General features: G+C 43.9%; 1 protein-coding gene across 1 annotated transcript; it reads right to left on the bottom strand.

The window, feature by feature from the left end:
* Nucleotides 1-146: 146 nt before the first annotated feature.
* On the bottom strand, nt 147-17,018 carry LOC141172488 (arylacetamide deacetylase-like 3). The gene is made up of 4 exons (XM_073656750.1): nt 16,562-17,018; nt 6,911-7,133; nt 4,354-4,417; nt 147-2,506 (listed from the first exon to the last, which is right to left on the bottom strand). Exons 1-4 carry the CDS (start codon nt 16,736-16,738, stop codon nt 1,750-1,752), a joined length of 1,221 nt encoding a protein of 406 aa, XP_073512851.1. The 5' UTR covers nt 16,739-17,018; the 3' UTR covers nt 147-1,749.
* Between the last annotated feature and the right edge of the window lie 381 nt (nt 17,019-17,399).

The following is a 17,399-nucleotide window of genomic DNA, read 5'->3' as shown; positions in this document are numbered from 1 at the left end:
GTGTGAACGTGCCTTAAATATGTAAAAACTCTTGAAAATGAAAATCCAGACAAAAATTGTTACACATTTTAAATAAACTTTATTTAAATAGATGTATATTAGAATGCGGTAAAATAGTACCTATCACTTGTCATAATTTTTTTTACCTGTTGTAAATGCCATTATTCTCCTGCATTCGGCATCTTTCTTCTTTGGTTCCTGCGCCTCTCCGTTCCTGAGATATGCCTCCCTCTTCCCTGTCTATAAATGTGGTCTTGATAACCAAGTGGGTGTGGTTGCAAAGAAGATGCCCATAGAGAAGAGTTGATGACTACACCCACTTGGTTAGCAAGACTAGATTATTGTGCAGGAACAGAGGGTCATATCTCAGGAATGGAGATGTGCAGGAACAAATGAAAAATATCCCCAGATACGGGAAAACAGCGTCGTCTACAGCAGATAGACAATGACATAATGATGACAAGTGACAGGTCCTCGTTAAGAAACAGTTACCCAACGTCAAGATGAGCTATAGCCCCCATCAATATGCAATTACTGCTATTCTGGCAACCCCCTAGCACACATATTATTTTGCTTGGGGGACTCCCTGTCTGGCCAGACATTTCCTCTGTAACTGGTGCAGTAGATATATAATATTACATGGCCTCCATAATGCACCAATGGCTCTTACAGATTGGTGCATAATTTGACCTCAAGCTCTATGCTCCACCCATGAGGTCCATCACCCCAACAGAGCGTCAGTGCACATGCCCGACCGCCGCTCCATGCATGCTCCTCCACGCTGCAGCAAAATCCAGATCTGTCGTGCGGGGTCCTGGCAGACATATATTTATCACCTAACCTAGATGATCAATGTTTTTGGAGTAATTGGTTGTTCTACCCACTGGAGAAATACTAAAGGGAACCTCAGGAAATTATAACCCTAACTAATAACAGGCATGTAAAGACCATTTAATGCTGATTAAATTCTTTCCTTGCTTGTAGAATTTTGTTTTTTGTTTTATAGAAATCCAGCGCTTAAATGTTATGCTAATAAGTGGAGTGGGGTGGGCAACGTACTTGCAGCTTTTCTAACTCTCTACCTATTCCCCACCCACCACCAGCCTCCTGCCTACTTGTGCAGTAAGGTCCCGATGACGTTGCAAGAGTTGGACTATCGATCTGCACATGAGCTGCCCCTTCTTAGGGGACGACTCCTTGCAATAATGGTGCTTGTGCAAAATCTCTGGAAGGAGAGGCAGGTCACTGAAGCATGTCAATCAGAGACATGAGACCTGTGCATTGAAACTACAATACAAAGCCAAATAAGTGACATATCCCTGGAATCAGCCTCTCATGCCCTATATTATGATACTTGCAGATTAAATACAGTGCGTTTTGTTGTGTCATTTGAATTCACCTTTGGTGCATTTATTGGATTACTGACATATTTTACAAAATACAGTGTTAAGTGACACTTTTTTCCATGTTTGTTATAGGCTTCTCTATAGGATTGGAAAAATGGATTTTACAACTGTCTGCCTAAAGAAATCCTGCCAACAACACATCAAAAATTTGCTTGAAAATCTCAGCGTTTCTTACAAAGCAAACAAAACCTAAAAAATATTTTTGAAGAAAACCATAGTGAGATAAACAATTTAGCAAAATAATACAATTTTGAAATACACCTCATGACAAAAACCCAAAATAAAGAACATGTAACATATTGTGTTATTTTATACACAAACAATTCATCACTCATACAAGGTCTCAAAGGTTTTTAATGTAAGTGATAATATTATCCATAGCCAACTTTCCGGACACCACATCAGAATGATCAATGAGGTTGACAACTCCATGGAAGCCATCTTCAACATGATACCATGTAACCGGGACTCCATTGTCCTCCAGCCTTTTCTTGTATAGTATCCCATCATCGCGGAGAACATCAAACTCACATGTTAGTATGTAGGCCTGTGGTAGTTGTCGGATAACAGCATCATCGGAGAGCAATGGAGAACATGGAAGGTCAAAAGCTTTCTTAACTTTCTCATAAACATCTTTATTAAAGGGCGCCATGATGTGAGGTTTGTAGCCTTTGACCTTAAATTCTTCAGAACTCAACCACTTACTTAATTTTTGTCTTATCTCAGGAGGAACATGGCTGCCTTTTATCAGTTCTTTTGACAAAGACAAATCACAACCTATGTATTTCATTGTGCAGTGTAAAGCAAGCTTTTGGAGCAACAAAGGGACCATCTTGTTTTGTTGGTACGAGGGTAAATTGAAGTCCACCATCTGGAGCACTGGGAACAACATTACCTGGGCAAGAGGCTTTGGAAGATCTGATCTACCCACAAGAGCTTGACAAACACCAGCTGTTAGATTGCCCCCGGCACTGTCTCCATATATTATAACAGAAGAAGGATCGACTCCATGATCTTGTGCCGTCTTCAGAAAGTGAACTGTGGCCGAAACACAGTCATCAAAAGCAGCCGGGCATCTGTGTTTTGGGGCCAGACGGTACCTAAAATTAATAATTTAAAAAAGATCATTGGGTCTTTGATATGGGAAATAACAGTCAATATTTGGATTATAGGGAACATAATTTCCATTAATTAACATCTCTACCTAGTTCCCCCAGTTTGGATATACTTTATGGTATTAATTACCGTAATTCCCAGTGGTCTATTGGCAATGACACATTACCAAGCTACGTCCTCCAGACTGAGAGATAGTGTTGTAGATACTCTCTGCCCTAAGCAATAGATGTGGGTGAAGAATCGGGTCCTTCTCTTAAAAAATGTTTTAATATGGTAAATGGGCAGGGGCTGTCCAAAGCAGAAAAAACTTTTGATAACATTATTTACAATACAAGTAAATAAAGAGATGATTAATTTTTTGCAACCAATCATGTTGTAGACTTTGGGCCCTATTCATCAAGCAGATTTTTTTGCTTGAAATGTCCTGGCCACTTTTAGAAAAGAAGACCGAGCTCAAGTTGGGCAGGCCATTGCTAAGAGCACCTGACAAATTTTGTCATAATTTCCACCACAAAAGTGTTGTAAATTTCTACAGAAATGTACTTCAGAGTGGCCTTTCTGGCGATGACGTACGGCACTTGAAAGATGGACCAAATTCACTAAAGAGTGATCCAAAACCAAAGTTGAATTTAATCCTGAATTTCTATATTTGTAATCTAATAATCTGATCACTTTTCTAACATACTTTAATTAAAAATTCCCTACTGTTCCTTCTCTACTATCTTCCTGCTTTTTTTTCCCCCATTCTGATTATGTTTTGTTTGAGAATCCCCAGTGCATTCTGGGATACTCAAACGGGATGTCATCAGGTGGCCAGTGCTGCAGTCACTTCCTCTCATTCACCAGTATACTGTATATAAAGCAAATGGTCAGTTATGGACAACCTTTGATTAACCACATTAAAGGGTTGTCCACTATTCTCCCTTCCCCTTCTCAATCACTACCCCCTTATAAAATAGCAGCTATATTCACCTCCAGTGCAGGCGCTGTTCCAGCGGTGTCCGCACTGGCTTTCCTGGGACTCACATGACATAGTTATGTCACGCAATCCCTGAAGCCAATCAGCGGCCTCTTCACTCTCCTTTCCTTAGGACAAATCAGACATCCGGAGGAAGTGAGAGAGCAGCCACATTTCTGATTTACTCCGTATGTCTGATTTTTCCGAAGGAGGGGGGAGAGAAGCGGACGCTGATTGGCTGCAGGGCTAGCGTGACATAACAATGTCACGTGAGACCCGGGAGAGCCAGTGCCGACACCAGTGGAACATAGCGGTATCTATTTGTATATACTATTGAGTAACCGCCAATTATATCTCCATTGTATTTCAATTATTTTTTTGTCCCAATGTGCAATTAAAGGGGATGTCAATGCACATGGGGACAAAAAATAATTGAAATACTCACAATGGAGATCTAACTGGCGATTTCTCCATACAATATGGAAATAAATATTCTTTCTCCATATATTAATTACTGGGTTCTGGCTCACACAAATGTTTTCTGTGCATCTGTATGTCTTTTTAATCTTGATCATGATCATTTTTAATGGTTTTGAACAAAATGTGATCTATGTTGTCATTATTTTGCTCCTGAGCGTGTTTGCTTTTCTTTTTTATTTAATTTTCAGGAAATATAAAAACTATTACCAACAAAAAATGAAACAGTTGCCCAAATCAACCAATCAGAGTGCAGCTTTCATTTCCGACAAAAATCAGATAAATTTCTTTGGTCAAATCACTTTCATCCTGCAAAAATTAGTTGGATTTCACTTTCACTACTTCATTAGTTTAATTAGAACACAAGTAAACATTAGATAAACAATGCCATCTTACCCAACAGAGACAACCACAGCACCAGATTTCTTTGACAGGTATTGACAGAGAGTGTCATAGCTTTCTAAATCCAAATAAACAAGACATGAGTTATAGGAATTCAGAACTAAAATTAAATGTCTGTAAGGAAGCTGGTTGATGTTGGTTCATGGTTAGACGCTTTAAGTATAATGTAGGATACAGTGACACTTGGTGTAAGTTGTTTTCCCATTCACGATTGGTGTAAGGAATGCAGATGTACTCATCAGACAGTTTATGATAACTTTACTCAAAAAGGCAACAAGCTTGATAGTTATAGTCTAGTAAGGGGCAGCATGCTTGATGGTTATAGTCTAGTAAGAGGCAAAATGCTTGGTGGTTACAAATAATCTCACAAAAGGCAACTTGAATAGAGGTTGACTATTAGAATAAATATCAAAAGTGGGTTTGCATCTTAGACACTATATGTAGGCTGCTTGCTCTCCTCAGCAGTTTCTAGTTTACTAAGGCACAGTCTTTGTGTCACTCCCAATATGTCACAGCACACTCTCTCATGGTGCTTAGTGCAGTCGCGCTCCCAGTCGTCTGTCTCTAAACCAATGCGCTGCTATTGCGTTCTGGCAATCTTGTGCACTCCTATGAACTGCTCACTCCGTTACCTCGTATCAGTCTCCTCTCCATTTCCGAGATGGCAAGACTCATAACTTAGGTTTATTGACAATGACTCAGACTCCTTCTGGATGAATAAGCCTCTCTGCTCCCCTCTATGGTGGCAGTCCTCGGTATCTCTCAGCAGTGATTGTGCTCTGTCTTGCAGTTAGGGTGGCCTCTCTCATGTGGATCAAATTACATGGATGGCAGAACAAGCTGGAACTTCATGCTTTGCAACTTTGCAGCTCTGTGGTAGCGCTTCATATGTAAGGAGTGCTACTCTTACTTCTACCTAGCTATGACACAGTCACTTCTCACAACTCTCCTTCCTTCTTAAAATCCAGAGTTGACATTTAAAATTAATATAAAACCGAAACATATTTCAACTACTTATGCTAGAAGAGTGAGGTCTTACAATGTATGATGAAAAAGGGGTGTTACGATACAGCTTATAATCTTAATCAGCCCGACGATTAGATTTGCTAAGCTAAGAGAAATACACTATTATCTTTGTGATGACTTGTAAATGTATGTGTATTTCTGTGGCTGGTGAAGAAGGACATACGATTACTTGTATAACCCTGATTGTTGTCTTCTATTGGTCTCTGGAACAATGAATGTTTGCTAAATATGTTGATTAACCATTGTGTGGACCCTGTGGATTGTTGACTCACAAAACAGGAGGACAAACAATGCAAATTCATTAAATGCTCAAACCATGAGACCTGAGCCCTGTGAGTAATGCTCTCCCTATCCTCTTACCTGTGAATGTGTACTTAAAATGACAACTGTAACTATTTTAAGGGACATGTGCCTCTGTAGCAGGGAGATTGGAAACAGACTTTACAAGGAGAATCAAAGATCAGACTCTCTCAGACCATCAGCTTGGAAGCATGGCTTTAACCAAAGAGACACAGATTTGGATTCTACATGATTCCGGCCTAAGGGTATATGGCCCTGACTGGAAAGATCCGGATCTGCTCCATTGACCATCAGAGAGCCCATGAATACATTTTGGGAGACGAGGTTGGAAAGATTAATTCACCTGGCCCCATGAATATGTTGTTTGGGGTAGCCAGGTGGGACCCTCCGGTCACCTGGTCCCCATGGAGACATTCGGAGAAGCCAGATTTGGGCCAGCCGGTCATCTGGCCCCATTGAAACCCTCTTGGAGACCAGGGTGGGACCCTTGGGTCTCCTGGCCTCGTACTTCGATGGACTGCTAGCTTCTCTCTGTGGGGCCCCACCAAAAGTGGGGCATCACTGGTTGAGGTAGTTGGCCCTGGAAGTCCCAAAGTTGCAGCTGCTCTATTCCCATACGTGCACTTGTATAGTCCAGCCATCATTTAAACTTTCTAGTCTAAGTTTACACTACCTTTTAGCTGTCTTACCTTGTGTCAGAAATATGCACCACAATTCTAGCTCATTTTTGGTGCACAGAGTCAATTGTTAGGGCACACCCTTTCTCAAACAAAACAACGCCCTTAACGAGTCCGTGCCCCTTGCTAGATAAGAAAGCGTGGCATTATTATGTCCCATGACCATCAGAGTCAGTCAGTTGCTGCTGATCGGTTGCAGCTTTCACTATTCCGTCCTAGGCATACATGGATAAAAGAGAGCTCTGTACAAACAGCTCTTGTGCCAGCAATGACAGCGGGTGGCACACGTCTAGTCAGAATGTGGCAGGAAGTATGGAAATCACATACATGCGGTCATGTGACAGCCTGCTCCCGGTACCGGAGAATCCTGACATCGTGCAGTGAGCACGCTTTGAGGATTCACAAGTCTGCAGGCACATAGTCAGTGCAGACTTTCATCCCAAACCTGGACAACCCTTTTAACCCTAAGACGATTGAAAAGATGATTAGATAAAGGCATCCTCCACACAATATATCAATCTTTAAACCACATATTTTGATTTGCTTACCAATACTTCCTGCCATAAATCCTCCTCCATGAAAGAACATGATTCCTTTTCTACCACCGACTGATGGAGCTCGGGGCTGGTAGACTCTCACCGGCACTCCTCCAAATTCGAAGTCTTTCTTGAAAATCTCTGGATCATCCTCCTGTACAGGCATTAATATCTTTTGTAAAAAATGAAAAATCCCTGAAACGTCCCACGATCCGAGTTTATCAAGAGCTTCTGTCTATAGATTGAAGAAACAAAAATATGAAGATTTAACAAGGAATTGTCCATATTGCAGGTCCCCCAACAAAATCAACTGTTATCTAACCAAATACTCGATTTTCCAGCTGCAATGACATGTGGAACATAAAGAATCTTGTTGCACTTTTCAAAATCAATGGGAAGCCATTAAACGGATTAATGTTCATGGTATGTTTACATATTGCGGATTTGCTGTGCAATTATCTGCAGGGAAGTCCACAGTGGCAGGTCCACAATGGCATATCGACAGATAATTGTGCAGATGTTGCTGCCGATTTTCCTGGCGACTGCTCTGCTCCTAGCTTCTATGCCAGTCTCGGTGCATCCCGGCACCCAATGGTTACGTTTCATTACATGTGACCACTATAACTTCCCGTTGTCAGAGATGTGCTGAGGTTTCAGAATGGAATAATCAGCAGGGGGTAAGTTTTTAAAATTGATTTTAACTTTTATTTTCAGATGAGCATAATACCGATGCAAGTCTCAGCCAGATTGCAGGTCTAAGAACATGAAATGACAGCTTCATAAGGCTCACAATGGCATCTGCTTCCTCAGGAAAGATGAAAACTGGTGAAGCAGAGAGGTGTCCACTACTTTCTCCACCTTTTAGCATAAGCATCTACGTTTCATAACAGCACAGAGCAGAGAAGCTCAGTGTGGGAATGGGGCTACATGAGTAGCTTTTTTTTATTTTGTCAATGCGCTCTTCTTTGGGGTCTTCATGCTGTGTTAGGGAATAGGGTGCAATGTGGAGCATCATAATGTGTAAGGGGCATTGTGAGGATTTCATATTATGTTGGGGGAATGGTAGGGGTGTCATAATGTGTGTGGGGGAATGCTTGGGGCATCATACTGTGTAGTTGGGAACTGTGGAGGCATCACGTGTGAGAACATTATGGGGGCATCATGTGTGAGAGCATTATGGGGGCATCATACTGTGTGTGGGGAAACTGAGGGCACCATGCTTGTGGGGCACTATGGGGACATCATGCTTTTTGGATGGGAATTGTGGGAGCATCATACTGCATGGAGGTCATGAAACGAGTGTCATAGTGGGTGGGAACGTGGCGCCCCTGCTGCGCATGAGTGCCACAGATCCTAGAGGGGTGCATGAACGGATTTCTCCACAAGAGGCCCCCACAGCATGCACACACCTCCACCTTCCTCCTCAGACCATCAGAGGGAGCCCGTTAGGGATATAAATAGGGAATGTGGAGCTAGGCAGCGTGGTTCTTAGCAGTTCCTCTGGAGAGTTCAGCAAGTACAGATCTGAATACAGAGTCGAGCTCATTCTAAGTCTAAGTCTGGAGTTCCTGCAGTAGAGAAGCCTGAGAGAGGTCAGCCTGCAGTGGAGCTCAGTCCAGAGAGAGCTCAGGTTAGTGAGCTTAAGGCGTGCCGACGCCATAAGAGCGGTGAAGCGTGGCAAGCTGCCGCTAGTGTGTATAGCCTAGTGAGGGCCTCGAGCGAGGCCGAAGGCTAGAGGAGTGAGTAGCATTGGGGGCAGAGAAGCTGTATAAGCTCACCCTAGAAAACATATACCGGACACCAGGTCCGCGTCTATAGGGCCGTATATCCCCCTGTAGAGACAACCGGAGACCCCTGGAAGACTTCAAGTCCCAGGATCACCCAAGAGCTGATACGTAACTGAGTCAGGAGTCACGGAGGCCCTGCAAGCTGGGAGTGTGTACTCCAAGAGAAGGCCCTACCACAAAGTCAGCCGGTGCAGGACAGAGACAAAGTTAGGCCTAGCTCCAGGAAGGTCAGAAACTTACTACACAAAGGCAAAAAACAGGAGGCCCTACACCCACTCACTGGGGAGGATCCTGATATGCACCCTTCACCCTACAGTGCTCCGGATTGTGCCTTGAATACCATCAGTAAAAGGTACTGAAGTGACTATCGTGTCTGTCCCTGTTCTTGCTCTGACCCGGCTGGGTCCCATCTGTCCTGCATCCTTACATTCCCGCTGCCCTGAGGCCTAGCTCCACCTGTGGGGAGCCACGCAAGCTGCCTTAACACCGGCCTCAGTGAGCTGCCGCAGCGCTGGTGATCCTCACCAGACACCACAGGTGGCGTCACGAACTTCTATATAATTTTCCACACTTTTAAAGAGAGGCCCAGGGTACGGCCCCGGGAGCTGGCCACCGCGGCATCCCCCAAAACCAACAACAAGGCCCGGGCGCCGAGTCGTCCCCATCCCCTGGGCGCGTCAGGAACACTGAGGAACTTCAGTAGGACACTATTTTGTGTGCCGCTTTACATGTTCTTCTTCCTTATCTTTAAAATGTGGTACTTATGTTCATGCGTGACTGAGCCTACATGCTGTTGTAACGGGCATCGGAACGCAGGGCTGAGAGACCCTACAGTACGCCAGACATGAGTCGGATCCTCTATGCGGTCCTCTGGTCGCAAGGTCGGTGGTGGCCAAGCACGAAGCCTGGCGCTGCGGAAGTCACATTTAAAGGACACACGGCTGTGGGTGTGTGGGAGTTAGATGTTGTTCTCCTGTCCCCTCATGGTGGTGTGCGATGTGGTCGACATGGTGTCCAGGTGCAGGAGGGAGACAGGGAGATTAGAGGAGGGAGAGTCATAGAGGCAGATTAACGTTGAACCATTTAACTCTTTACTTCACACACACAGCCTTGATGGTGACAGCCATAGATGGTACAGTAGAACAACATGTGCAGATGGTAACCAGTTCCATTATCACAGACAGCGTTTGGTAAATGGAGGCAGAACAATGGGAAAATAGATGAGTAGCTTAACAAGCAAGTTCCTCCAGTTGTCTAAAGTCTGGTGTCCAATACTGACGCTATAAAGATTCCTTGCAGAGTCTCCATCCAGATTAGGTCTCAATGTTCCATGCTCACTAACCATCATGTCTTATGAAGTGCAAACAGGGTCTGACTGGGGCATCGGGACACTGGAGAATTCTCCGGTGGGCCAGGGTCCTCAGCGGGCCCCCGAGTAGGACACACGGGGGCCCCTGGTTAACATGGCCTCCGGCGCTCTGTACTGCAAGGGCCCGGAGGGTCAGGAGGGCCCTTGCAGTGCGGCTGATGAGGGCAATCTGGCCTGATAGCACTCATCCTGAGCGGTGGGCAGGGAGTGATCCCTCCACCTCCACTGCTGACAGGAGGAAAATGGCAGCGGAACTGCAGGGATCCGTACTCTGCTTCCGGTGCTGCAAGGGAGAGCGCTGAGAGATAAGTTTTTTTTTTTGTTTGTTTTTTGAGGGAGAGCAATGGTGATTGAGGAGGTGGGGGGAGATGTGGCATGGCAATGTGGGAGGTGGGGGGAGATATGACATGGTGGAGGAAGATATGGCATGGCAATGGGGGAGGTGGGGGGAGATATGACATGGTGGGGGAAGATATGGCATGGCAATGGGGGAGGTGGGGGGAGATATGACATGGTGGGGGAAGATATGGCATGGCAATGGGGGAGGTGGAGGGAGATATGACATGGTGGGGGAAGATATGGCATGGCAATGGGGGAGGTGGGGGGAGATATGACATGGTGGGGGAAGATATGGCATGGCAATGGGGGAGATATGCATGGCATGTTGATGGAGGAGGTAGGGGGAGATACGCATGGCAATGGAGGAGGTGGGGGGAGATATGGCATGGTAATGGGGGAGGTGGGGGGGAGATAAGACATGGTGGGAGAAGATATGGCATGGCAATGGGGGAGGTGGGGAAGATATGACATGGTGGGGGATATATGGCATGGCAATGGGGGAGGTGGGGGGAGATATGCATGGCATGGTGATGGAGGAGGTAGGGGGAGATATGCATGGCATGGTGATGGAGGAGGTGGGGGGAGATATGCATGGCATGGTGATGGAGGTGGTGGGGGGAGATATGACATAGCATTAGTGATAGAGGAGGTGGGGGAGATATGGCAATGATGACGGAGCAGGTGGGGGGGGAGATATGACAATGATGGAGGAGGTGGGGGAGATATGACAATGTTGGAGAAGGTGGGGAAGAGCAATGATGGGGATGGGAGGAAGCAATTATGGAGGTGGGAGAGAGAAATGATGGGTAATTATTTGGACGCTATATGCTGTTAATATCTGGTCTGGTCATGGTGTGGTGGTATTTCTCCCTTGCATGTAGTATTATTCGGTCCAAAAAAAGGAGCTTGGTCCGCACCTCCAACATTTGGTCCGCACCTCCACCTCATACATTTGATCTAATGCCTCTCGGCAAAAATATATATAACTGAACATGAGGTTCTTAGTTTAACATTCTGATCAGACTGTATGAAGCCCACTGCCACGTCACAGCAAACCTCGTAGTGGGTCCTAACATTTCTTACCTGAACGGGAGCAGAGCCGTGCGTCAACCACCGCTACAGCGACACTGCACCAGCAGGGCGGGCGGCCTGGTGCCTCACAGCACCCATGCTGCAAGACCAAGTCCCCATGACTCAAGGCCACGCCGCCCCACAAGCACAAAACCACAGCAACAATGGCCGACACACTGCACCAACACCACAGTTATATATATTTTTGCCGAGAGGCATTAGATCAAATATATTTTTTTTGGAGGTGCGGTCCATGCTCCTTTTTTTTTGCAGTATTATTCGGTCACTATGTGGTGGTAATATCTGGTCTGTCACGGTGTGGTGGTATTTCTCCCTTGTACAGTTATATGAAAAAGTTTGGGCACCCCTATTAATCTTAAGCTTAATGTTTTATAAAAATTGGTGTTTTTGCAACAGCTATTGAAGTTTGATATATGTAATAACTGTTGGACACAGTAATGTTTCTGCCTTGAAATGAGGTTTATTGTACTAACAGAAAATGTGCAATCTGCATTCAAACTAAATTTGACAGGTGTATAAGTATGGGCACCTCACCAGAAAAATGACATTAATATTTAGTAGATCCTCCTTTTGCAAAAATAACAGCCTCTAGTCGCTTCCTGTAGCTTTTAATGATTTCCTGGATCCTGGATGAAGGTATTTTTGACCATTCCTCTTTACAAAACAATTCCAGTTCAGTTAAGTTTGATGGTCGCCGAGCATGGACAGCCCTCTTCAAATGATTCCACAGATGTTCAATGATATTCAGGTCTGGGGACTGGGATGGCCATCCAAGAACATTGTAATTGTTCCTCTGCATGAATGCCTGAGTAGATTTGGAGCGGTGTTTTGGATCATTGTCTTGCTGAAAGATCCATCCCCTGCGTAACTTCAACTTTGCCACTGATTCTTGAACATTATTGTCAAGAATCTGCTGATACTGAGTGGAATCCATGCGTCCCTCAACTTTAACAAGATTCCCGGTGCCGGCATTGGCCACACAGCCCCAAAGCATGATGGAACCTCCACCAAATTTTACTGTGGGTAGCAAGTGTTTTTCTTGGAATGCTGTGTTTTTTTGCCGCCATGCATAACGCCTTTTTGTATGACCAAACAACTCAATCTTGGTTTCATCAGTCCACAGGACCTTCTCCAAAAAGAAATTGGCTTCTCCAAATGTGCTTTTGCATACCTCAGCCGACTCTGTTTGTGGCGTGCTTGCAGAAACGGCTTCTTTCGCATCACTCTCCCATACAGCTTCTCCTTGTGCAAAGTGCGTTGTATAGTTGACCGATGCACAGTGACACCATCTGCAGCAAGTTGATGCTGCAGCTCTCTGGAGGTGGTCTGAGGATTGTCCTTGACTGATCTTACCATTCTTCTTCTCTGCCTTTCTGATGTTTTTCTTGGCCTGCCACTTCTGGCCTTAACAAGAACTGTCCCTGTGTTCTTCCATTTCCTTACTATGTTCCTCACAGTGGAAACTGACAGGTTAAATCTCTGAGACAGCTTTTTGTATCCTTCCCCTGAACAACTATGTTGAATAATCTTTGTTTTCAGATCATTTGACAGTTGTTTTGAGGAGCCCATGATGCCACTCTTCAGAGGAGATTCAAACAGGAGAACAACTTGCAAGTGGCCACTTTAAGTAGCTTTTCTCATGATTGCATACACCTGGCTATGAAGTTCAAAGCTCAATGAGGTTACAAAACCAAAAATAGGGCTTTAGTAAGTCAGTAAAAAGTAGGTAGGAGTATTTAAAACAAGAAAATGATAAGGGTGCCCATACTTATGCACCTGTCAAATTTTGTTTGAATGCAGATTGCACATTTTCTGTTAGTACAATAAACCTAATTTCAAGGCAGAAACATTACTGTGTCAAACAGTTATTACATATATCAAACTGAAATAGCTGTTGCAAAAACACCAATTTTTATAAAACATTAAGCTCAAGATTAATAGGGGTGCCCAAACTTTTTCATATAACTGTATGTAGTATTATTCGGTCACTATGTGGTGGTAATATGTAGTCCAGTCATGGTGTGGCAGTATTTATCCCTTGTATGTGGTACTATTTGTGTTGGTACAGCGGATTGTGTTGTGTATGGTGGTCATTTGTTCTCTCTGATATTAATTAGGAGAAGATTCTTTATTTCCATCAGTGATTAAATACTTGGAATAAGATGCGCTTACAGGGGTTATCCTGGGAAAACAAGTAATCACCTCTCCACAGGATAAGTGATACTTTATTGATTAGTGGGGGTCGGACTGCTGGGAGCTTTTATCCCCATTAGACTGGAGCTCATGTGCGACTTGACCACTGATCCATTCATTCCCTCAGTGGCTGTTCTTGTTTTTTTTCTGGAAACCCCAAAGAGAATGAATGGAGCTGCGGTCACACGTCCAACCTGCTGCAACATTTTAAAATGGGGATAAGTGTCCTGACAGGGATAAAACTTCCCCATTCTTCCAATCGGTGTGGTTTCCAATGTTCGGACCCAAACGATCAGTAAGTTATTACCTATCTTGTGGAGCCCTTGGATCTGTGATAACTTGTTTTAACCAAAGAACCCCTTTACTGCAAACTACCGTAATTGTACATCCCAGTTATAGTACGTGCACAGTAGATGTACAGGAGCCGCCTGTGATTTACAGCAGACGCTCCACTATAAAGGGGATATCGGCTATCAGGTATTTGCATATAGCTGTAGGGTGGGCCCTGAGGATCAATTCCTCCTGTGGGCCCCAGACACCCCAGTCCCACACTGAGTGCAAATACATCTCAACGTTATCGCCATGGTCTTCCATGAGTAACCACCAATGGCCGAATGTAGCTCCTGCGTCCTGGGCACACCTGCACTGAGCAGTAGACGACTGTGTGCTCTTGAGGACCAGGCAATCACTCTCCCCAATGGCAGACGTCTTGCTCCCTCATGTTAGGCTCTCAAGTTAGCTGTTCCCAATACAGCCTGACAGGAACAGGTGAATGGGTTCCCTCACATGTTGGGGTGCTGTGGTGTTGTTTCTGTGTGATGTTACTTCATCTCTTTCACAATCTAATCTTATTAGAACTACGTATGCTTAGTGGACCTTCTCTAGCTCTACGCACCACTGTTCACTAGGCAACCTGCCATGGTGAGGATGTTAACTATTACTGTACAGACTAGCATGAAAAGTGCTGAATCACTATAAGGCTGTGTGCCCACTATGCGCTTTTTAAGCGTTTCCGCAGCGGCAATTCCGCTGCAGAAACGCTTAAATAACGCTTGGTAGAAGGTCTGCCATGTTCCCCAATGATAATCCGCATGTGCTGTGCACATGCTGCGGAAATTTACGCTGCGGATTATCATTTCGGAAAAAAACGCAGCACTACCAATTATTTTGCGTAATCACGGCATTTTCGCCGCCATTGACTTTCATTGAATCGCTTAATATCCGCATGACTACATGTGCACATGCGGATATTAAGCGATTCAATGTGCGGATGGTACCTGGGTTTGGAGAAGAGAAGACTGTCCTCCGGACCCGGGTACCATAGAACCTGTAAAAAAAAAAAATGAATATAAAAAAAATACATTATACTCACCTTCTGATGGCCCCGGTCTCCATAGCGATGTGTCCTGGCTCCCCGGCAGCTCGTGATGGTCTAAAAGGACCTGCCATGACGTCATTTAGTCATGTGACGGGTCACGCGACCGCTGACGTCGGCGTTCGCATGACCCGTCACATGACTAAATTAAGTCATGGCAGGTCCTTTTAGACCATCACGAGCTGCCGGGGAGACCGGATGCATCGGATAAGGAGACCGGGGGCCATCAGAAGGTGAGTATAATGTTTTTTTTTATTTTTTACCATTTTTATTCTTTTTTTTAACTAACTTGGTCACACTATATAAAATCCATTCCGGTTGCATGGATTTATATAGTGTGACCAAGTTGTCAAGCACTTTCCAAGTGATGCTAAAATCGCTTGTCAACCCGCATGTGAAATGCATGTGAAGAGCGCTTCACTTCCGCATGTCCCTGGCAGGAAAAACACATGTACAATCCGCATGTACAATCCGCATGCGTTTTTTCTGCCAGGGAGATGCAGAAATGCTCAGGAAAAATCCAGAGCATTTCTGCATCGTTGGCACTTAGCCTAACGTTAATACATTGGTGTAAATTTTCTGCAGCAAAACCTGATCTTCAAGGGTATTTTGTTCAGGATTTTTCTTGCAGTTTGGCTGCTTTTTTTATGCATTTTTGGTGCATTTTTTCACTGTCCTTTTGTCTCTTTTTATGCCTGTAAACAAATTTTGATGCGTTTTTGATGCGTTTTTTCACCATTCATTACTTCCTATGGGTGAAAAAAACTCTGAAAAAACGCTAAAAGAAGTGACATGCTTTATTTTCCTAAAAAACATGCAAGGCACAAAATCCTGAACAAAAAAAAAAACATGATGTGTGAACAGAGAATTCGGGTTTCTCATAGACTTTGCTGGTACTGCAAAAGGCAGCTGAAAATTTGCATAAAAAAATGCATCAAAAAACGCTGAAAAAAACATGATGTGTGAACATAGCCTTACAGAGTTCTTTATGAAGACCAAACTCCGGGGTATTACACTGTCACCCTGCCTGACCTTACTGTACAATTGTTTTTTAGGGAGCAGTGCACACTTAAGACTATTGCTATGGGAATCCATTATTTCTTTGTATCCCCCTGGACACTTCCAAGTACAGTTTTCAGGAAAGCCACCAGCGGCAAATTTCTACATAACATAAAATGCAACAAAAAAATTCTAAAAGAAACTATTAGATTTTTCCTTAGTAACAACATAGTAATAATTTTCTAAAAGATTTATCTGTCCTATTGCGGTACTAAATGACAGAGCATTAGCAACTGATTTTCATAGATGCTGTTTTCTGTACTGATATTTATGGGATAACACAATGAAAACATAAAATGCCATAGAAACTGCAGGGTTTTCAACACCATAAAATCCCAATCGCTTCACTATAAGATCTGATCACAGCAGCAGAAGTATTGCCTGTAAACCGGGGATTCTGAAGTTTGTAGAAAGAAGTAAAACAAATCAGATTCTGGCCATGAACTCACCAGGATGAATGTGCCTGTGAAAAATGTATAAAATCTCCGAAGTAATTCAGGATTTGCAATCCCCGGGGGGTACTCCGCTTTCGAGGATTCATACCAAGTTATCCCCAAAAATATCAGAAGACACAAAAGAAGAAAAATGCTGATTACACAAAGCGGAGAAGCAAATGCTCCAAACATCTCTGCGGCTTTTGATGCTTTTGTTCTCTGTCCTTCGACTTCTGTTTTTCCTCTGGGTGTTGAATCTCAGCAGGCTCTTAAAGGAGAAGTACCACCAGATGTTTATATTAATATAATGACTGATCAGTCCAAGTTACCAAATGTTAAAGTGCAAAAACAACTCCTCTGTATGTACTATTCCCTAAAGACTACTCAACGGGGACATACAGTATATGAATTTAACCACAGCTCCCAATCGTCCAGGATTCAGCAGGACTGTCCCAAATTCAGCAGGACTGTCCCAATTTGAGAGCTCAGTCCCAGCATGTCGGGGCTTTGTCCTGACTTCTAATACTCGCTGATATCATCATCAATATTGACTTTTAGGATTGCTACTTCCAATACGCGGCACTAGAGTTCTAGTCATCTTCCTCTCTGAAGAGGCAATGTGCATATATAAGGCACTAACATACTATTTATTCTGCCATCCTTAGCTCTCAGTATCCAGCCCTGTGAATTCTTCAGATAAAGATTCTTCTTTGCCGGTCACTAACTCTAGGTCTTATTCGCCTTATTGGTGGCAGTAGTGCTAGCAGGTTCATGTCCAAACCTGTAGGAAATTAATATTACAGTTATTATCTATGGAGGAACATACACCAAAAATAAGGGGTGCTACTCTTAC

This window comes from Phyllobates terribilis, unplaced genomic scaffold, assembly GCF_046119375.1.
Source record: "Phyllobates terribilis strain yellow unplaced genomic scaffold, ASM4611937v1 Scaffold_12__6_contigs__length_324123572, whole genome shotgun sequence".
NCBI lineage: Eukaryota > Metazoa > Chordata > Amphibia > Anura > Dendrobatidae > Phyllobates > Phyllobates terribilis.
Note: the sequence above shows the minus strand (reverse complement) of the source record. Positions and strands in the feature narration are given on the sequence as shown.